Raw genomic sequence first — 21,695 nt, forward strand, 5'->3', positions numbered from 1 at the left:
GTTAAATAAACTGTTGGTTTTCCCTCCAGGCAGCGTGATATCTTTGGAAGGGATTTGTGAGTCACAGTTTCGCTATTATAGCCAACGTGCTGGTTACAAACTGATGCCTTTCAATCACATCACACTTTCTGTGAATCCCTTCAATTAGCAAATAACTTGTCTTGTTTCTCTCACACAGCAGCAGAGAGCAAAAGCTGTAAACTGGATTTCTTTCTTCAGTATGAAAGTGTTTTCTCAGAGGCCCTTTCTGATAACCGAGCTGTGCTGAAAAGACTAGAAGAGTGCAGAGAAATTGATGCCTCTCAAAAGGAGGTAGGTGTGTTTACTTGGGTAAATGATACAAGTTTTTTTTTTTTTACCCTGCTGAGGGCTAGAATAGTTTGTGCCCTGTTTAGGAAATTGTTTCATGGGCAACTGGGGCTCTGGTGCCTGGTTGTTTGAAGGACAACACATGCTCACCTGAATAATGCCCTGGAGAGAAGCATCTGTAAGAGCAAGCTGCTCGTGCACATAGGTGAGGAAGTATATGTCCTGCCCTGAAGATAGCTTCATTGTGTTGTAGAAGAGCTCCAGCACTGATTTCTGTCCCCCTGTTTATGGCATTTGCTTTGGGAACTGTATTGACTTGTAAACGACTGACATATGAGATCCCAAAATAGACTTCCCGAGCCCTCAGTGAGGGCTTGCCGCGGAGCATCTGCTCCACTCTGCGTATGGCAGGCTGCTTGTGGGGAGCGTTATGGGGGGGGGCTATGGGTGCCACCCCGCTGAGCTTCTCCTGGCGATGTGCCGCTTTAAAAGCAGTCGTCGCTGATGAATGATGCTCGAGTTACTGTTGGAGGGGATATTTGAGTCTGGTGCTTGGTTAATCCTGAAGGATACTGATACTCTGGGCTGTGAACAATGGTAAACAGATACCAGCTGTCATACCGGCTCAAAGCCACTGCAGAAACAGCAGGTTGTGTCCGTATTGGTGTAGCAGTGGTGCAGGACACAGAGCTTGGAAATGTTTGTGGCGGGTCCAGGAGGGCACTCATGCTGGCTGCACACTGCTGCATGATCGCAGGGTCTACGGAAAAAGCTGTGGCCACTATGGAGTAAGGATAGGACTGTACTTGCTCTCCTCACCCCGGCTGTTTTGGATAGAGTGTTTCTCATACCAGGCTGCATGAACTGCCCTGCGTACCTTTTCTGTATGTGGAAAAACGAAAGTGCGACTGTTTTATTGCTGGCTCTTCAGTGGCTTTGTGGTTAGGTGACCTTTTGAAGCCAAGAAATGCTATTCCTTCAGTTGGGGGGCTGCAGTGCTGTCTAGGTTTCCATGCACTTGCTGGCCAGGAAGCTGTCTGGATTCAAGTCACTCGGTCCCCAGTATGACTATGGGACATGGGACATTTTGGCCATGGTGGTGTTCTGCTTTTAAAAACCCAAGGCAACATGCTTATTAGAAAAAAACCTGTATGACAGCAGGGAGGAGAATTCCCTTGAGTCAGGGAGTGCAGGTTTCTTCTCTGACGAGCCTTTAAATGTTCACGGAGGGAAGCCCGTGTTCCCTTAGCTGCTGACCTTCCTAATGGTGTTGAACTTAACATCTCTGGGGCTTTAGGAGGGAAATGTGGGTCCTAATTCGTGTTTGTAGCAGCAAGCCCAAGCCTGACTGGGCTGACAAGCACCTGTGAGTGCATTGCTGTCAGCATGCCTGTGCACCTTGAGAAAGATTAGGTTTTTGTACATTTGTTCATCACCCTGATCAGAAAAATATGTCAGTTTTAAGGTTTTACCTATTCTGCACCTTGGCAATTGGAGCAGAGCTGGGGGGGGTGCTGTCTGATGTGGATGGGTGCTGCCAGAAGGGATTTGGCAGCTCCATGCACCCATGCCAGCAGGCATCACCCGTACTGGCATGCCTTCCCTTGCCCGGTTGTGCTGCCTCCATGGTCACAGGGCAGAACCGCACCAGCAGAGTGCCCAGGCAGGCGTGCTGACTTGCTTTTGCTCTGCATAACAGCCCCATTTTCTATTGCTTTGCAGTAACTGTTGTTTTGTGTTTCTTCAGCACCTCCAAGACCCAGCAGGTGAGGTTTGCAGACCTGTGCCTGGCCCTTTATGCTCCCAAATGAGCTGTTGCAGCAGGAGCCAAGCGAGAGGTTGTGGAGCTCGGAGACAGTTTGGGTGTCTGACCACAAAACGGCAGCTGGACAACTTCTCTGCAGCTATAAATAAATGCTGAATAAATGAGAAATGGATTTTCTCTAAGCCTTCCTGAAAAATCACTTCTCAGCTGTGACAAGCATGAAAAGTGTCAGCCCCAGGGCAGTGGGGGGCACAGACTGCAGCCTGTTGTAAGCGAGGGCTCAGCCAGATCTGTCCGTCTCTGAGCTCCCATCTGGGACAAGCAGGACCTGTGGGCACCGGCACTGAGCCTGGGCTCTGTTTCCAGCAGACAGAGTAGCTTTTTCCCACAAGGGCCCAGTATTTTCTTCGGGGGAAATACAGCGGTGTGTTTTTAAAGTCATGCTTAAAGTGCAAGTTCAGCTCCAAAGAGCCCAGCTTGGGATGCGTAATTAAGGCTGAGATTGTGCCAGTGGTAGGCGTCAATGGATTATTTTTTTTCCTCTCTCCTTCTCCCCCTCCCCACCCTTTTTTTTGTATTATTTTGCCAGTCATTTGCTTGAAGTCTTTTAGGTGCCTCAGAGCAAGTAAAAGTTGGTCTGGCAGCTGGTGAGATGCTGTTTCTTTGTACTAAGCAGTCTTGCTGGGTGTGCTTGCCCTGCTGCACGGGAGATCTCCCATCCCTCCTGCACGTCCTTCTGCTCAGGAGCCTTTTGTGGGTGGCTTATCTCTATAGGCAAGCAGCGATGTGTTTTGGACAGCAAAGCCTGGGCAGCATGGGGGCTTGCAGGTGTTCATGAGGGTTTTGCAAGCCTGCCTGTTGACACTGAGGCTGTCCCAGTGTTCAGGCTCCTTTGGTTTCAGTGGGATCTTGCCTTGGATGTAGCCTCTGTATTTCTATTCCTTTGCTTGTGAGCTTGTCCCTGCATGGGTGCCTTGTTCCCCACAGTGCTCCTGTCTGCTACCCCTCTGGTGTTGCTGCCTTATTTCCTGCTACCTCCAGCGGAGATTTGTTAGGTCGTGAGGTTTTTCCCTAAGGAGGTTTGTGGTGCAGGGCTTGCTTTTGTGAGAATTGTTGCTTCTCTCCAAGTTTGATGTTACGTTCTGCTCCCTGGGCTGAAAAATGCAGATTAGTTGCTTTTCTATTTAGGGAGATATGATTTTTGAGGTTGTTTTTGTTTTAGAGTCTCTCTGTGTATCTCACATAAACTATTCCTATTTAATTTGGCTCTGGCCTGGATGAAACCTGCTTGGAAATGAGAACAAGACTGAAATTGCAGTAATTTGGGTAAGCGTAGAAGAGCTTTGCTGGTGTCAAGTCTTATCTTCCTGTGCTCTCTTAGAGAAACTCAATTCAAATTATTGCACAGCTCATTTGTTCCCTCTACTACTGGGTTCAGATGAAGTGGGGGAGTGTTGATTCTCCCACGTAGAATAAATGTCACTGTGCTTGTGGATCATTTCCATTGCCTATGGGCCTGTCCAATTATTGTCGTCCTTCATTTGCAGCTGCAGGGATTTCTGGATGCGGCAGAAGAAAGAAGTTTCCCGTTATCTTCTGCATCCTGATTAGGAGTGATAGGTTGTGAGGGTTTTATTTTGTAGTGGCAGAGCTGGAGAACTTTTTTTCCCCCTGTTCTGGTGTGGAAGTTTGGGCTGAGCTTTTGTTCCTGTTGCAGGGAGCAAGCAGGGGTCAGCATTCTCCATGGAGCTTTGCTGGTACTGGGGTGTCCCTCATCAGTGACGTACAAATGCAGGCTTGAAAAAAAAGCACTTCAGATTTCTGAACTAGAAGTGGGAACGTACTTTTTCTCTGATTATTGTACGCACAGTGATAATTGATTGACTTCATGGTGCAATCATAGCCTAGGAGCTTCTCTGTGGTCCATATGCATAGAGCCCCTCCCTGTGCTGTCCATGCCATCGATGCTGCAGGCAGCAGCTTTTTCCATGTGGTTTTCCAGTGGCTTTTTTATATTTGCTTCACCTTATGCACATGGAAAATTAACCAGTAAAAAAATCCAAAGCAGCTCGTGTTCATAGAGGACTGATGATTATATCTCTGGAAGTTTCCCCACGGTGCCCAGCCTCCTGCCGTCAGGGACTTTGCAGCTTGCTGAATGGCCAGTGCAGCTCTCCTCAGGGAACGGAGGTGGCATTGAGGTACTGGCACAGGATTTACCACATTCAGGGGTGAGTCTTGTAACTGAATGTGCCTCAGCTTGTGAAGGAGGGGTCTGAAGGGAGCTAGCTGCTTCTGTCACCCTAAACCCCATGGCTTTCCAGTCTGTCTCTTGCAGATCCTTCCCCACCACACTTTGAGCGCTTGCATTCACTCTAAAGGTGATGCTTGAGAGAGATCACTCAGTAATAGTCAGTGAAGTGGCTTTTTGCTGAGATGTGCTCTCATGGTGAGAGCAGGAGCATGGATAAGGCGTGAAAAGCCATAACACTGCTCATCCACCTGCAGAGAAGAGGCTAGTGGCCAGCTGGGCTAGTGGCTGCACTGAACAGCCCTCCTTCTCTTCCCACATCCCTCTTTAGTCTCAGTTATGGGCCATCACACTCTCAGGTGGGATGCGCATTACTTGCCCATCTGGTTGAGGTCCTCTCTGGGTCCCAGGACATCCCTCAGGTTGGTACATCAACTGAGTTCAGCCCAGCCCAGCCTCAGGGTCGCTCCCTACAGGGCCAGCCACCAGCTGCTCTTCGAGCATCCCTGTCCCCACCCAAAAAACTTAATCTCACGATCATGTTGGAGCGGGGGGTGGAGGTCTTGGAGGCACTGGCTTACTAGGAGTGTTGTAGATTGGTGTGAGGAGGGAAATGAGTGGCTGGGAGGACACAGTGCTAACTCAGCTCTTGCACATTTCAAAAGCAGGTTGTAGCTCTGCACAAGCAGCCTTGTGCGCCTTCCTACCCAAAGCAGCAAGGTACATTGGAAAGAGCAAGAAATAATAAGGAGCAATGGGGCAGAGCAGGAGGTCCTGCGATGGGGCAAAGGGACACGGCAGTGTAGGAATTGATTGTATTAGGAAAGAAATCTGGAGAAATGTGGAAGATGTGCAGATGATATGGAGATAGGAGACCTACCTCCTGGGGCATTACCTGCAGAGATTCCTGTTCAGAGCTTGCCTCGGGGCTGCTGTGGAAATGGGGAGGTTTGAGATGAGCTGGGAGGGCTGTTTCATGGTGTGTGACCGTTGTGGTACTGAGTTAGGAGTGTTGTGGCCACCAGAACTGACATCCTCAACTGGGACCAAACTTCTTGGTGGACATTGAACCTATTTGGTGGCACAGCTCAAGCTTAATCTAGGTCTCGGTGACTTGGTTTCCCTTCTCAAAGAGATGGTCTTTTGCTCCAGTCTGGAAGCTGGATATCTGCTAATTTGTGCCAGTTTGGCCATGAAGGGTTTTGCAAGTGTCCCAGGCAGCGAAAGCCTAATGGATCAGGCTGTAATGTGTGGGCACATTATGACTAAGTGGAAGCTGGGATTCCAGCTAATACCAGTATTTCTCCGTTTTTTTCCAGGATCTCTGGGAATTGTTAGTGCTTCGAAGTAAGTCTAAAATGTACTGTGTGCTCTTTCAAAACAATGCTAAAAGGCTGTTGTTCCCACTGAGCAATGTGTCCGAGGAAAGGTCTTCCGGAAAGAGACTATAAATAGCAGAGCCCTTCAGTTTCTGAAAACTCATTTCCATTAACCAGATCTATGCACTGAGGAAGAGATGTTATCTGGAGCTCTAGGTAGCAATGCTGTGCTGATTTTAATTAAAAAAAAATATTTAAAAGAAAAAAAACAGTGCAACAATGCAAGTTACTTTTCATCCATATTAGTAAAAGCATGTATTTGGCAGGGTGCTGAGCACCTTTAGGATGGTGAGAGTCAAGATTTTTTGTGTTTTACAGGATCATTTTGATCTGGAAGGGGCCATGCATGCAAACCTTGACAACAAACATGATCTGGTTATCAAGACTCATTACAAATTAATGTTTGCATTAAAAAAATACCTTTAAGCTTGTTCTTCAGCACATCAGTGGCATCTCCTTTCTTCCTTTATAACAGAGCCCTTCATGTCCATGTCTCTCTGTTCAGCAGGAAAAATGCCGTTAGCGGGTAAGAGCTGGGACCCCTGCAGCTTCCCCTCTGTGGATACTCTTTGCAATAGGTCATTGCACTGTCACGCTGCCCTAATATATGAGCATTTACACCTGCTAGGAAAAGCAAGTCCACCATCCCCCTGGTGAGGCCCCAAGCAGTTGCATTCAGTCTTTTTATCGTAGAAATAAAAATGACAATGACAGCAGAAAATGGCCGCTCTCTCTGGAGCTGGGCTAAGCTCTCCACTTCAAAGGTACTTTTATAGCATCCCTGGAGTCTCTAATAAAGGATGCCTGCTCTGAAAGGCTGGCATCTCTCCTGGAGAGCTGGGGAGCATGTGTCTTTAGGGGCAATATTTACAGCGTTAAAGGGCTCCGGGGAAATGGGAGCAAGAGTTACAGCTTATTTCTTTTCCTTTTATTTCCATAACTGTGCAGGCATGTTTGCTTCTGGTTGCTGTTTTGGGTCACTGGAGTTGATTTTGGAGCTCTGGGCATGATTGCTAGGCGTGCTGAGAGCCCACGACACTCAGAGTTTGCGTGCCTCCTCTCCAAAGCTTTCTCTAGGAGATGCAACTCCATTGTGACTTGAGGATGGAGATTCCTGAAAGTCCCACTTAAAATGCTCTCTGCTTTCTGTGCAAGTGATCATCTCTCTTTGTTCTGCAGTGCAATCTAGTATCCCTTGCCCTAGCCTTGGGCTTCCAAAGTGACAGTGTTTAAACCATGTTTTATTAGGTCTCAGACTTACTGGCGTTTGGCTGTTAGGGGGAGAAATGAAGAGATGTCTGTTACTGGAACCAGCTCCAGTTTGTGGGACTTGCTATAAAGATAAGGGTTGGCAGGCAGGGCTTGCTGCCCTCCTTCCCGGGGCTGGTGGCCGCAGACTGGAGCTTGAGTGTGTGTTGGTGTGGTTATTTTTTTGTTTTGTTTATTTTTTTGTCCCCTGAGCAAAAAAACCCCCCAGGATTCTGCTTTTTTTGTCAGTTTGTATAGGGCAGTTGAGTCTGTTATTAAAACCTTCCCTGCATTTGCCTGTTCCATTGTAGGCTCTGGTTGCCTGTCTGACAGAGGCAGGGGAACAGTCGGTGTTCAAGAAGCTGCTGAGCAAAGTGAAGGATGCTCAGACCCTCGTATCTTTACTGAAGCTGTTTCAAGATGCAAATCCCAACCTCAGAGCAGCTTTGCTGGAGTGGGAACAGGGCAGTGGAGAAGCCCTGCAGCAGACAGGTAGAGAATTGGGTGCAGCCTCTGGCAAAGTGAGCGGGCAACCTTACAGGCAAAGCAGGTCTCCAGAAACCCTGTATCCTTACTCGGATGCAGGAGGCTTATCCCGTGCTGGCCAACATCCTGGAGTGTTTCCGTCCCACAGCAGTGGGGTGTAGGCAGCGCAGGGGTCTTCCCATCGCTGCCTGGAGGGCTGGATCGATGGCTGCGCAGCCAGCATGGGTCAGAGCACAGCTGAGCCTCAGGATTGAAAGCTCCTTTCTTACTTGAGTCTGACACAAAGCAGTGGCCTTGCAAACCTGGTGTTAACCTCCAGCTTGCTTTATGGCTTTGTGCTCTGTTAGATAAATGAGACGTTTTCCTTTCATAGAGTTTAAAGAGAATAGTAAAGTGGTTTTCCTCTGCTGCTTGTGCTTGGGATGAGCTTTGCTATTCACTTAGATCTTTCACAGAGTCTCACTCTCTTCAGGAGCCTGTCAGTTCCTTCAGACTGACTTGTTTCTTCTCTTGTGTTTCTGAATCCTTTTCCCCCTAGAGACCACAGACGAGGCAAAGACGCTGACCGCTCGCTTGCTGGGACACAGGGAGGAGCTGATCCAGAGTGTGACACAGCTGAGCCCCATTGTAGAGTTCTTGGAGGCAGCAGAAGAGGGATTCCTGACCGCCTCGGAGAAGCGGGTAAAAAAGTCTGAAATAAGGAAAACTCTGTGAGGGTGTGTGTGGGGGTGTGTGTGTCTGCAAGGCAACATCTTACTGCATGGTTTGCCAAGTGATACGCTAGCCTCACCTGGCAATTTCACCTCCCTTTTGCACAGCACGGACTGCACATATGTGTTGTCTCAGGTCCTTCTGTGCTGAACTGTGGGAATAGTGAAACCTGAGCTGTGAAGGCCACCCCAAGACCAGGATGAACACTGCCTGGTACAGTGTCAGACTGCCCCTGCAAGCAGAGCCTGGGGCAGAGGAGGTGCCTGGTACTCCTCGTAGGCCCTGAAAATGCCTTTTGTAAGCCCGGAGAAGGCTCTGTAGTGGAGTTTGGTTTCAGCAGAACCACTGATACCTCTGTGCTGCCTGCTTGCTAGTTATGTCCTTCTGTGCATGGTCATCAGCTTACCTTTCAGCTGACTCCCCCAGCTTTAACTCTTATCATAAGTTGCTGCAAGAGTAGCACATCCACTGACTGATTTCTTTTTTTTTTTTTTTTTGTTTAGTGTGTTGAATGCAGCAGTTGGTGGGGAAGACTGTTGCTTTCCCGTAAGCAATTGCATTATGTATGCTGATTTGCAGACACCTTAAAGGACAAAATATTGTGTATAACCTGCTTTCCTTTGTGTTTTGGGTGGATCTGGCTATACCCCGCCTGTGCAGCTGAAACTTGCAGGGTGCCCTAGCATGCTGCGTTCAGTACACAGCTTGCACACCTCCTGTCCTAGTTTGTCACATCAGTTAGTTCCCCTGACGCAGGATTATAGCGAGTGGAAAGCACTGTTGTGCTCAGTGGCATGAATGATGTCTGCTTTCCGTCTGAGTGAGCCTGACCAGAGCCATGACAGGTGGGCTTAGAACCTCTGCCTGTCTCTTAAGTCCCTCAATTATTGTCTTGCTCACTTGCATGCAATCCCTGACCAAGCGTCCAGCCTGGAGCATCCCTGAGTATGGGCGCAGCTCGGTGCAAGGAGGGCCAAAGAAGGTGCTGCCAACAGAGGCATCCGCCTTGTCCTCGTGGGCTAGGGTGTGAGTGGTGGCTGATGAATTTTCCCCTCTGAAAGCAGCATGGCTGAGCCTGGAATGGGGATGTGAGAGGAGAGAGCAAGGCCTGAATGCAGCAAAGGACTTGGCATCTGCTGGGGATATTTTGGCTGTTGGCAGAGACCTGCATGGGGGTGCCTGGAGCTGAACTCCTAGCTGTGGAAGCTGCATCAGCAGTGGGGAGATTAGGATTTTTCATATATGCCTGTTCATGTTGCAGTGTGGTCTTTCTTTTAAAGGCTGCACCTTTTCCCTGCACTCTTCTTTTTGTCTTAATGAAATTAGGTAGTTAAAATGCAGCCATTTTTTATCTTCCTTCCCATTGAAAAAAAAAAACCAAAACACCCAACAATAAACCAAAACCATTCTGCCATCATAATTCTGTTCCTTGGGCACAGGATACAGCCTTTAATTGCATCATCATATACTAGGGGACTCCTGCCTCGTTTGGTGAAGGGGTAGTGTTATTCAGTATTTCTCTTTATCTTCTTCAGTCACTCTATGCTCTGTTTGCTGCAGAGCCTCCAAACCCTACTGTGAATACAAAATCCTTCTTCTCTCTATGGGATCCCTTCATGTTCTTGTTTTAGCCCACAGGTTCCCAGCAAATAACAAATGTATTTGAGGAGCACTCCAGTGAGGCTGGGTGCATAGCTTTTTCCCTGCTGTGGCACAGGAAAATAAGGCAGAAATTGCCAAGTGTAGACTGACCTTGGGGGGTTCCCTTTTTTTCAGGCTTGTTTTCTTTGTTTGTTTCCCCGCTCCCCTCAGACAAGTGGAAAAGTGCTTAATTATTTCAAAAGTTAAATTAAAATGGTGGGCCTGTGGCATATGTGCAGTTGAGATCTCTGGTGTCTCATGTGCAGTACTGGGAAAACGAACATGGAATTAGGAGCCACCTCTGAAGGTTTCGTCTTACCTGATTCATCCAGCACTGCACTAGAGCTCTGGGCTGGCAGAGTTAGGATCTAGTTCTCCAAGGATTCATAAAGACCAGGCTTTCCTTTTTCTTCTCACAGTCACTGCCTCATTAGCTACACATTTATTCAGCAAGACAAGTGTGAGTTTTACGTGTAACAGCCTTTTTTCTAGGCAACTGGGTTCTTTCTGTGCCCGGTCCAAGCTGTGCATGGAGCAAGTCTGATTGTCTTTGCTGGAAAACCAGTACATGATGTGTTGTGAAGCCACTTTGTAAATCCCTGGTTTTCTGGGGAACTTTTTACCTAGCATTTCTATTTTTTGAGTGCTTAACTTTGTGGCTTTATTAGTGTTTCTGTAATGTGGAGAGGTAGGGTGGAGGATTTGAGGGATGGCTTGGATGCAGATTATCACTTAAAAGAAATAAACTTGGATACAAAGGAAGACCATGTGCATGGTGTCCCATAGCTTAGGTTGTTGCAGAGTTCAGAGTGACCAGTCCACAGTACAGCCCTGAACCTGGAGCATCAGAGTAGCTGGTAAAAACACCCGTCCTTTCCTTCTGTCTGGGCTCTCTTCTAAAGGGGACTTGGGTATTTTGAGCTATGTGCTTTCCCTCCCCTTTGGCTCCATTGCCTACACAGCTTGATGCTCAAACCAAACTGCTTCAGAGCTAGGACAGGTACCAATGACAACACAAGCAAGGTTACTGGCCGTTGCAGGAGCGATCTTAACTGGACACACTGGGGGATGGAAAAGTCCTGCTGCAAGCAGAATGTGGAGATGTTTTCTGACCATCTCACCTGGTGGTGTCAAAATGAGTCTCAAAATATCAGCACTGCATCTGCCACTGCCAGGGACATCAATTCTGTGCCTGTTGACACGTGTCTGGGAGCAGTGGTAGGTTACAGCGTGAACTCCCCAAAAGGATGCTGCTCTTGTACCCCTTTTTGTGTTCTCTTAAAAGAGGACTTCAGTCTGAGAGATCCAGAGTCAGCTCAGTGTGAATTAGATGGGAGGATATGTCAACAGGTTCACTAACAGAGTTTTGGCTATAAAAGGACAGATCTTCAGAAATGAGAGAAACTAATTAATGAGATCAGCTGCTCGTAAGAGCGCAGGAGGAGCTGTTGGATTAGTTTCTTTTATGTTAAAGGTAGGAGAATTGTCTGAAGTTTGCATCCTGAACAAGAGAGGAGAATTTGTATGAGAGGTTACAGACCTGAGTGAATGAATAACTTGAGGAAGAGCATTAGGACCTGCAAGGAATGTCTGAAATGTCCGACAGGCAAAGAAGTGTACTTTAGAGGTATGGAGAGAGGCTTGTGGCATGTCAGGCTGCTGGGCATCACGGCACATACCGTGACAAGCAGCAAACATTCATTTGTCTGACCAAGTAAAGGAAAAGAATAATGAGAGGAGATGACCTGCAAACTCACGGCTGAGCCTAGGGCCAAATCCAGGAGAAACACAGAAAGAGAGATTTCCTGCAGCTGAAGTGAAATCACAACTCAAAGGGCATCCCCCAACAGAGTGGAGGAGCTAACACATGTGGCTATGAGAGCGACAGCAAGGTTTATTACTGTATTTTCCAAGTTGAGAGTGGTCCCTACAATTGATGACCAGGACAGATGTGTGGGAGAGGGAAGCACTGGTCTAGGCAGTCAGCTCTGTGGGCGCACAGGAATATGTGTTGGGACAGGCTGGAGGGCATATGTAGCTGAAGCACTGCATGTAAGCAAAAAACAATGGGATAAAATGCCGTAGAGGGTGTTCAAGTAAATTGTTTCTGCCTGACCTGGAATCTTTATTTGATGAGATAAAAATGTTTTTTTCTGCCTCAATCTAGACTTGAGCAAAGCATTTGAATTTCATGTGAGGAAATTGTTAAACTAGAAGAAGCGGTGATATTAAAAAAGGATGTGTCTTATTGGGAGATAACTACAGATTGTGCCGAAGGCAGGACTGACAGGTTGGAGCAAGGTTACCAGTGGGATTCTTGGCACTTACTTAATATTCACACTAATGTTATTGACAAAAAAATATCAAAGCATGCTTAGCAAAACTTGCTGATGAGCAAAACTGGGATCTTTTGTCCACACAGAGGACGATCTGCAAGAGGGAGAAGAATTACATGGCTGCAGAACTAAGTAGTGAGAACTGAATGATGTGGTAGTGTAAAGTGAAGGGCGTGCGTTTAGATGCAGTAACAAGAACTAAGAATTAAGACCTCATCTGAAATTTCTGTGTGCAGTTCCAGTCTTGTTCAAAAAAGATGAATTTGTATTGAAGCAGCGACAGATCTGCAGTCGTAAGATCAGGGGAGTGGAGAAGCTGTTTTATGAGAGGAGCTGCTTTATTTAGACAAGTGAAATGATGACTGAGAGGGAATATGATTGTGCTCTTATAAAGAGATTGGAGAGGAAGGGTAGGGTAAACACCTCAGAGAGTTTAGAAGGCTTTTTAAGCTAAAAGATGATGTTGGCACATGAACAAATGGGTATACACTGGCCATGAATAAATTTAAGCTGAAAATTAGAAGAATCAACAGGGGAATGAGACTCTGGAAGAGCTTTCCAACCAGGGGAAAGGGAGCAAAAATGTAACTAGTTTTAGGACAGATCTTAATAATTTTATTAATGGGACTGTGTAGTGTAGTGCTTATGACAGCAGGGAACTGGGCTGGTGACCTACAGAGTTTCTGCCAGTCCTACATTTCAAATGCTTAGGAACACAGCATTTGCAGAGAGGAGGTCAACCTGTATTTGTCAACTGGCTTTCCCTTGTAGGAGCCTTGTAGGTATTCTACTGGCATACTAGATCTTTCCCAAATGATTGCATCTCACATAAGAGATGTCTCATGTGGCCTTGTCATAGAAATAATCATTCAATTAATAGGATGCTTGTTTAAATAATGAGAGTCTTTTTTTTCTTTTTCTGTCCATCTCTGTCTTTTGATGACAAGCAGAAAAAATGGGGAGACAAGGGAAAAGAGACTGCCAATTTAAAAAGTATTTACTAAAATTATTAGATTAAATACTGTTTTGAACCCTATCATTAAGTCCATTTTTGTTTCCTTTGAAAAAATGGTTTTTTGCTTGTCAGCCACTTCCAAGAGCTAGACTTGGTGGAAGAACCCACCAGGGTAGTTTTCAAGGTGACACGTGTCAGATTAGCTGGGACATGTTAAGTTGTTCCTGTAACTAGCACTCCATAACACCTCCCAGTTAATCAAATGAGTGAAAGCAGTGGATATGGATTTATTGCAGTACTGTGATACTGTTCCTGTTTCTCTGATCTCTGTTCAGATCCAAGAATTTATAGGAAGCTCTCACAAACAGGTTCTTGGCTGTTTCTTTGTCGCAGGTAGTTTTGGATTGCTGTGAAGGCAGCTCTCAGAGGGAAGCCATGGACAATCTGCTCAGGAAGGTAGATGAAGAGAAAACCCTGAAAGTGGAAAGTTTGGTCAAACTTCTGGGGGCTGTGAAAGCATCATTCCCTGGTCTCCACCTTCTGCTAGACAACTTGGTGGCAACAGCAAATGTCTCTGATGGCAAAGGTATGGGTATACTAAACTTCAGAGCCTGGGGGCTCGCTTCAGGGAATTGCCAGGGAGTTTGGATGCTTGTCTGGACTTCAGCATGCTCTTATAATCTTACTTTCATGTAGGGGAATGGGATGGCCATTTTATTCAAACAAAAATGGTCTGGGAGCACTGGGGTAGGAGGGCTATGCCAGCAACAAGGCCCCTGCTTTGCAATGAAATGAGCAGTGTTGGGCAGAAGCCTGTTGGGCTCCTTCCTTGAGTTTCACACTGATAGGGTAGAAGCTAGGATGTCATCTCTGGAAAAGAGGAGAACTGTTCCCTCCAGTGTCAAATTACTTTTTGATTTTGAGTCACTTAAAAGCAGCAGCAGCATATGTCTCCGTAATAAATAGAACAATTTTCACATAATAAATGCTTCATAGGTGAAGGCATCTTTACCAAACTCTGGTCCATTGGTGACTTTAACATATGGTACTTGCTGGCTTTGAAAGCAAATACCTGAAACTTCCCAAAAGTCATAGATGTTTTGACATTAAATACAGGCAATGTCTTAGTTGGCTGCTGTCTTTGTGAATTCTTTGTGATTGAGGGAGATTGTGGGGGAAATTTAGTTGGGCTGTGCGCCTGTCCTTGATCCAGGTAGCATTTCTGCATATCGTGGTCACTGACTTGTGGTCTCCTGTGTGGAGCAGAGTGTGCTGATGGGAGTCCCACACTTAGTGTCTCTATTAGACATCATGACCTTGGATAGCTAGTCCCCTCCTTTTTGTTTTGGTGGGGTTTTATTGTTTGGTGCCTGCCTATGGTGGTTCAGGGACTCATGAGTCCTCATCTTTTGACTGGTGGGACAGCCTTCCAAGTTTGGGTGGGTTTAGGCACACACCTGAGCAATTCGGATGGAGAGGCAAATTTCACCAGCTCTGAAGTCACGTAAAAATTAAAAAGTAAATTAACATGCAGTGAAATGTAAATGAGTGTTTAATAGGAAGCAAAACTGTGCTCATAATGCTGATAATTTCCTCTGTAGCAAACATTCCCGACAGGCAGTTTGCTTTGTCATTTGTTAAGCACGATTGCTTTCTTGAAACACCAGACTCCCAACATGGTTAATTATCTAGTGGTAATACCCATTCCAAGGAGGAGCATTCCTTAATTACATAGAGTTGAATCTCCTCAAATTGCAGCTTGAACAAACAGAAGCACAAATATTCCTTATTGTGGAAATAAAGAAGGAGGGAATGATTTGAGCCACTGATGGCAGCCTTTGATGTCCTGTGCTGTCCTGCTAACAGAAAGGAGGATGTCTTGTACACTGGCGCAGGGCATGCAGGTTATGGAGCTCACCTTGTTGCTGCAGCTGAGCTGAGAGCGCATTCATAACAGCTCAAATTTATGTAATAAAATCAGAAACATTCCTATGGGAGAAGAGGGAAAATATTTTTATTTGTAAACCATCTCCTGATCCATGTGGGGCACATCCAAGTCATACCTAAACACTATGGAGCTCAAGCACTTAATGAGGTTCACTTACCTTTGCCAGGGAGTAGACTCATGTCTCCAAGAAGTCTTTGTCCAGGGAGTTTTTCATATTAGCTCAAAATCTTCCGTTGATTATTCCCACAGCCTGCCATTGCCTCCTTCACCATCCTGGAGAGCTTTCTCCTCTTACCTGGCACCGTAGGTTTTCTGGGTCCCAGAGACTGTATTTTTTTTTTTTCACCAAGCTGTGTGTATTTAGCTGCCTTTCTCCCAAGTGGTGCTGTGTGAATAATAGATTGTTCTGTTTGGTACTGAACCAAAATGATTAAAAGACCTGAGCACATAAACAAAAAACATGCACAGATGTCTTGGATGAACTACAGTTTTTTGTTTTGGTTTCTCCTACAAAAGTATAACTATGCATCTTCTCCAATTTAGTAACTCCAAGAGTGAAAAATATCCTTTTCAGATTCATCTATTTGGCAATTTCCAGTTTTATTTATCAACTAATCTGGCAATAAGTACAATCGTATATTACTTTTGGTACACAGTAAGTTTTGCCCAAGTCTCTTCATTATCCTGAATAAACACTGTTCTTCTTTCTTGAATTAGTCCATTGTGTCCTGATAGCGGAGTGTCTTTAAAGGGTTGTGGTGTTACTCTAGAGTTGTTTCTCAGATTCATTGGGGCAAACCTCAGCAGACCCAGCATGGAATTAGATATGGGGGGGGGAAGGAATGAGGCTGAAGTTGCATTTCTTTGGTGTCAGGGAGAGAAGAGGGTATTACTGCCGCTTTGCAATCACAAGTCTGGTTTGTGTTCCCTTAACGTTTTCAGCAAGGACAACTCAGCCTGCTAAGTTCTTGATTACCTTGGACCATCTGGGTGTTCGTAAAATGTTAGCATGTTTGATAGTCATACACCGCTGAGACGGAGCATGCTGCAGAGCTCCTTCTCGGTGGAGCAGCTCAAAGACTCTCACTTACAGACATCTTTCAATGAAACTACAATTAAGAGTCAGTAATGGGGTCTCCTTGATTCCAGGCCATCAGAAGAGGCTGATGAGCATCTCGAGGTGTTATCTTCACAGACAAGGCCACATGTTTACCTGCTGAACACAGCTGAAAACTGAGACTTTCTTCTTCTTCTGGGCTCAGACCAGGACTGAGACTTGGAAGGCATTTGGGTGCCAGAGATCTATTTCTGTTGGCGCATATGGGCAGAGGATATTCTGTGTTGTCTTTGATCTGGAGCAGTTTTGATTTGCCATGTGTTTTGATTTGTCATGTTCATCCTCTGCTTGAAGGTGAATCCAGGTGTCCTAAGCGTAAGGCCCTGAGCGTTAGTGACCCAGGGAGAACTGGTTGCTTTGGCTTTTTTGTTATCCCCTAGCTCTGAAGCCCTTTGGGAAGGTGCTGCAAGCTGAGCTGTTCTTATTTTCATTCACTTGCATTCAGCCAAATGGACCCCAGAGGATTTTGGAGCCAAACTGTTGAGACGATACCGACAAAACTTGGTGGAGCTCCTCACAGACACCCAGACACTGTTGCAGGGTATCTCTGCTGCACAGAGCCTGGCTCCTACTGAGAGAGAGGTAAGCAGTCTCCTGCATGTGTGCAAGCAGATACTGAGCTTTAATCCCCATCTGGGATCCCTATCAAGTCCTGAGGACTTGATTTACTACTTGTCATGGCTTGGTTTGGGGCAGTCCTCAAGCAGGACTCGGTTTAATGATTTCTCAGTATCCCATTGTGGGAGTGAAGCAGGTAACATATATGAAGCTGAAGGCTGGCAAGTAAGAGTGTCTGATTTGGGTACTGAGGAGAGATGCTCAGCTTTGGAGAGAGTTGAGGAAATAGCTGATGTGTTCATGTGAAGAGCTGGGCTTCCAAGTGGTCACCACTTGAGTTGCAGTGTGAGCCAGGTCTTCAGCAGGGTGGGAGCAAGGGAAGGCTGGGTCTGGGGTGAGCCGCAGTCTTGTTAGTGCCTCGCTGTGGGTCTTTCCAAGGCGATGGAGCAGGTTGTGAAGTGTGAGGCTGGTGGTTTCGCCTCCCTCGTGTCAGCAGCGCTGGAGGAGCAGTCTTTGTCCGTCTCTGCCATTTGGCAGCTGCTTCTAGCTGTGCGGGAACCTGCAGCACTGAACCTGCTCATGGACGAGATTCGGAAACAACCTGGCGCAGAGTTTTTCTTCCAAGCAGGTAATGGCCTTGGTGTCCCCTCCTGCTCTCCCTGAGCTTCTCCTGCTGCTGGCAGGAGCTGCTTTCTAACTCCTCACCTTCTCCCTGGCTGGGAACCTCTCTTCTTCCAGTGGGCCTCAACACCCGTGTCGTCGGTGAAACAATTGACTGTTTGGAAAAGCACTTTGGTCTGCAAACGCAGGTGCTTTGCTTGTGGCTCTGTGCTTTCAGGTTTTGTAATGAGGAAACCTTTTGAGAGCTGGCCCCCATCGTGCAATAATAACCAGCTGGAGGCCCATCAGACTGAATGCATGGGTTTCATTGGAGGTCTGTGTGCAGTCACCACCCTGTCCTCCCCAGAGTCTCAGCCTCTGGCTTTGAGTTTTCCTACTTTAAAACCTAAACTGTGCTTTTCCCCCAATATCGTTGTCAAAATCTCATGCAAGTCTGAGGAGCGCTGAGGTTGGTAGTCTTGTGGGGCAGGAGAGGGAGGCTGTGCAGAGCCCAGCTTTGTGTGCTGGCCCTGTGGGCCCAAAGCTGGGGTTCACCTGCCTGCAGTCAGATGCCTGTGGTGTAGCTGCCTCCATCTGAACTCCTCCATCACCTCTGTGCTCAGCCTGGAGAAACCAGCACTTCTGGCATGTGGTGCATCTGGCCACTTTTTACGTGGCTGTCCTTGGATGAGGCAAATTGTGCCTAGAAATGCCTGTTTCTCTGCAAAAGTCGGAATGAGATGTCTATAATTGGGGGAGAGAAGAAATCTGGAGTCTTGGGAGAACCATGCCTGCCTTTTGAGTTTGTCACTGTCTCTTTCAGCAACATGCTTTGGAAGACCTGATCTTCTCACCCGAAGTTGGACAAGCAGTGAGAAATGAGGTCTGCTAGGGTTTTATGCTGGATGTCAGTGCTCCAATTAGTATAACCAAAGCTTGCCTGTAGTTGTTTGCTGTTTCCTATGCCTTAAAGAAGTCACTCCTGTTAACGGCTCAGTTTCAGGAGCGGGCTGGATGAAGCTAAGCGAAGCTAAGGCCTTCAGGTTCTCCTTGGGTTTTGTGTTTTTTAAATACCTTTACTTTTTATTTTCATCTTTCTTTAGTGGCCACCAGCGAGAGCACAGCCATTGAGATCATCCTGCGGCACAGCAAGCTGATCTCAGAGGCCATCCAGCAGAGAGTGGACCCGGAGGGCTTGGCTCCAGGGGAGGCACAACTCACAGAAGCAGTAAAAGAGGTGCAAGGGGGTGCTCTTGGAGCTGGCATGGTTTGGGGCTCAAAGGGTGGACAAGCCATAGCATGCACTGAAATCAAGGGACATTACTTAGGTTGGGGAAGCCATCCAAAGTTGGAGGTGACCCTCTGCTGAAGTAAGAGTGTGTTGGGTGTTTTGTATTAAATTCTGCAGGAGTTTTTAGGTAAAAGAAATTGCCAGCAAGATTCTCAGCTGGTGAAAATGTGGGTATTCAAACACAGCAAAATTGTTCCAGCTCTGCAAGGGTGCTGAAGTCCTGGAGAAAGCAGAGCAGCCAGGGAGTGGGTTTCCATTTGAGTTGGTTGTTCCAGGACATATGAGAATGAAACACTCCTAGAAAGTGCACTGACGATGCCATGATTGTGTAGCATTCCAGAGTGCCTTGCCTTTTTTCTCTTGGACAAAGAAAATGGGTTGTGTTAGTTAGTAACAAGCTGGCCTTTTCCACCAAGCAGTCTATGGTTGCTCATTCTTGCTCTGGTTAGGTACTGTTGGAGATCTGGAAGGGTGAGGTACGTATGGGCATGCACAGATTCTCACCTTGGTTCTCCTTGCAGTGGCTGTCTGAAGCAGGTTTGGATTTGGAAGGGAGAGAAAAGCCCAGAGAGAGTTGTATATGAAAGACAGGTTTATGAGTTAGGTAAGCTTGTAATGGTGTAAGGCATTGAGGAACTGCTCTTTCTGTGGAAAGGTGGTTTTAAGTGAGCTAATACCAAACCAGAAAGTCTGAGAATTTAATTCGTTGTAACTTTTTTTTAATCCTGAAATTCTCTCAGTTCATGCACATCCGTCAGTGGAGGGACAAAGACCTGTATGGAAAGGGATTTCTTTTCTGGTTTCTCAAAGCAGGTTCCCAGCAGTAGAGATGAAATAAAGCGGACGTGCCCTCACTCCCAGACCATCCCGACCTTTCACAGCCCAAAATCTCTGTCATGTGATGTTTTCTTCTTCTTCTTACTTCTGCAGCTACTGAGTATTTCTGCTCAGAAGGGAAGTTCAGAGGCCTCCTTGAAAGCAGCTCTGAGCACAGCCCAGGAGAGGTCTGTCCCGGCCATCAAGATCTGTCAGCTGCTGTGCAATGTCCATGAGTCCTTCCCGGACCTGCAGCCAGTGATGCAGGAGCTGGGGCATGTGGGTAAGAAAAGCACAGGCTTTCATCCTTCTGTGATCTTTTACACACAGTTATGGGAGTCCTGCGCAGTTTGGTAGTGGATCTCAGTGTCCTGGTGACCTGAGGTCATTTCACAGAACTACCCCTGGCCAGGTATCGGGGTTGTACTTGCAGGAGGATTCACAGGGATGACCTCTGGATCCAAGCCCTGGAGTGTGCATTTCTCCTGCTGGTAAAATGCACCATATTAAAGTTTTGTACATCATGAGGGTTGTGGAGACCATAACTTAGCCCATACTGGTATTCCTTAACTGCATTTGCACTTTTCCACCCCAGTCCTTGCTCTGGAGGCGTTTAAGCAACTTAGTTACGTAAGTTGTATCTATATTGGCTTGTTTTTCAGAATTACTATCCTCAAGCTGTGGGGTTTCTTTGGCTCCTCCTGTATTGTTGGATCTGTATGAATTTGGACTTGTATTGCAGTCCCTTGACTTTGTGTATGTGTGGATACTTCACAGGCTGACTGTGGAAAGGTCACATCAGAGTGCACTTGTCTTGTGCAAAGATGACCGTGATGGTGCAGTTTGTAGTCCCAGACTGTTTTCTGAGTTAATTTTCTTAGAGTGCCTTAATTTGGTCTTGCTGTGTATAAACTTTATAGAGCAAATGATCCCCTGGGAGGGTCCCACAGCAGTAGGGGAATGTTACATACTGTACTAGTTTGGCAAAGGTATGAACAAAACATATGCAGATAGCAATTTGGTGAACTCCAGAAACAAATGCATAGCAATAACCATGTGTGAGACCCTGCCCTGAGCTGTGGGATGCTTTCCAGCTGAGCTGAATTGTATCTCTGCATCCGTCATTTGAAGGAACAATGCTTAACAGAATTTGGTGCTTTAATGAGAAAGATAGCAGAGGGCCAGGAAGCTAACTGCAGGTTTGCGTTCTCTTGAAAAGGATGCAAATATGACTTGCTTATTCTGTTTGCTCACATACATTTTCATGGCGTTGCGTTTCCCAGTGCATCCAGATTCTTTGGGCTGCAGAATCCACTGGGATGTACACAGTGTGATTTTTTTTTTTTTATTATTATTTTTATTTTTTTTTATCCAAGCACAAGCGCTGGTTCAGCTCAATCCATCCTTATTTACTCGTGATGCCAGAGCTGCTTAGCTTACGGTGCAGTGTGGAAATACTAGCAGATTGTTAGGTAGTTAGGGTAGGCAGCTTGTTATTAATGTCTTGTCATTTTTTAGGAGTAGGTTTAATTGCTTTGTCTGAAAATTTTGGTCAGGGCCACGATCAGTCTTTATGAATGAACACGAGCCTCCTGGCTTTGAGACTCACCATTGTTTTGTGTTTGACAGTGACAGGCAAAGCCAATGTTCCCCATGTGCTGGGAAGGGACAGAGAGTGACCTGCCCCTAGGTCACTCTCTGCACCCTAGGTTAGTTAGCTTGCCTGCGTTCTTGAGCAATGAGGCAATGTTGTTGGGGTGGTAAATGGGACTGGGTGACAGAGAGCAGGGCATGTGTAGAAGAAACTGAGGATCTGGATTACTGCTCTAGCCATAGGGCTTGGAGGGTGATAGCACATGCTCTGCTCTGCTTTCTTGACTCAGTGGCCTTAGTGGTCTCCCTGAGAGATGTCCTACACTGTAGATCCCGTATTCATGCCCAGTTCAGATCTAGGTCCTCTCTTGTAACTCCACCAAGAGCTGCTACCAATCCAGTTGGCTTTTTAACCTGGTCATGGCTCTGATGAGGATTTCCGGAGAAAAGGCAATTCCTTCTTATCTGCCATTCCTCCTCTGTCTCCCTCCAAAGCTGCAGGCACTTGTCCCACTCCCCTTGACCCTGTCTGACCTTGGGATGTGCCAGGGCTGATGCCCTGGTGACTCTAGAGGAGGTAAGCCAACAGCAATTGCACGTGCCTGTGAATGTGCAGCCCACCTAAGCTCTTGAACACCTTGCAGTGCTTACCAGTGAGGGACCTGGGGAGTCAGCTAGATTGCCCTGGCAG

The 21,695-nt window shown here is 46.6% G+C and overlaps 1 protein-coding gene across 13 annotated transcripts in view; it reads left to right on the top strand.

Moving 5' to 3' along the window:
- The window catches only part of ZBTB40 (zinc finger and BTB domain containing 40), a 43,075-nt gene that overhangs the window by 8,882 nt on the left and 12,498 nt on the right, over positions 1-21,695 (top strand). For 7 of the 13 annotated variants that reach the window (XR_008235873.1, XM_052791464.1, XM_052791468.1 and 4 more), the window contains 9 exons: positions 179-312; positions 7,264-7,444; positions 7,977-8,119; positions 13,475-13,667; positions 16,592-16,728; positions 17,143-17,332; positions 17,543-17,638; positions 18,408-18,541; positions 19,526-19,694. Coding sequence is in view for 12 of the 13 variants with exons in the window: in XM_052791464.1 (XP_052647424.1) it covers positions 179-312; positions 7,264-7,444; positions 7,977-8,119; positions 13,475-13,667; positions 16,592-16,728; positions 17,143-17,332; positions 17,543-17,638; positions 18,408-18,541; positions 19,526-19,694 (1,377 nt within the window). In the remaining variant the exon portion in view is untranslated. Of the gene's footprint in view, positions 1-178; positions 313-2,056; positions 2,076-7,263; positions 7,445-7,976; positions 8,120-13,474; positions 13,668-16,591; positions 16,729-17,142; positions 17,333-17,542; positions 17,639-18,407; positions 18,542-19,525; positions 19,695-21,695 lie in introns of all 13 variants that reach the window. The other 6 variants (XM_052791470.1, XM_052791465.1, XM_052791463.1 and 3 more) reach the window with 6 other exon arrangements.

The sequence above is a fragment of the Harpia harpyja genome, chromosome 7 (assembly GCF_026419915.1).
Source record: "Harpia harpyja isolate bHarHar1 chromosome 7, bHarHar1 primary haplotype, whole genome shotgun sequence".
Lineage (NCBI taxonomy): Eukaryota > Metazoa > Chordata > Aves > Accipitriformes > Accipitridae > Harpia > Harpia harpyja.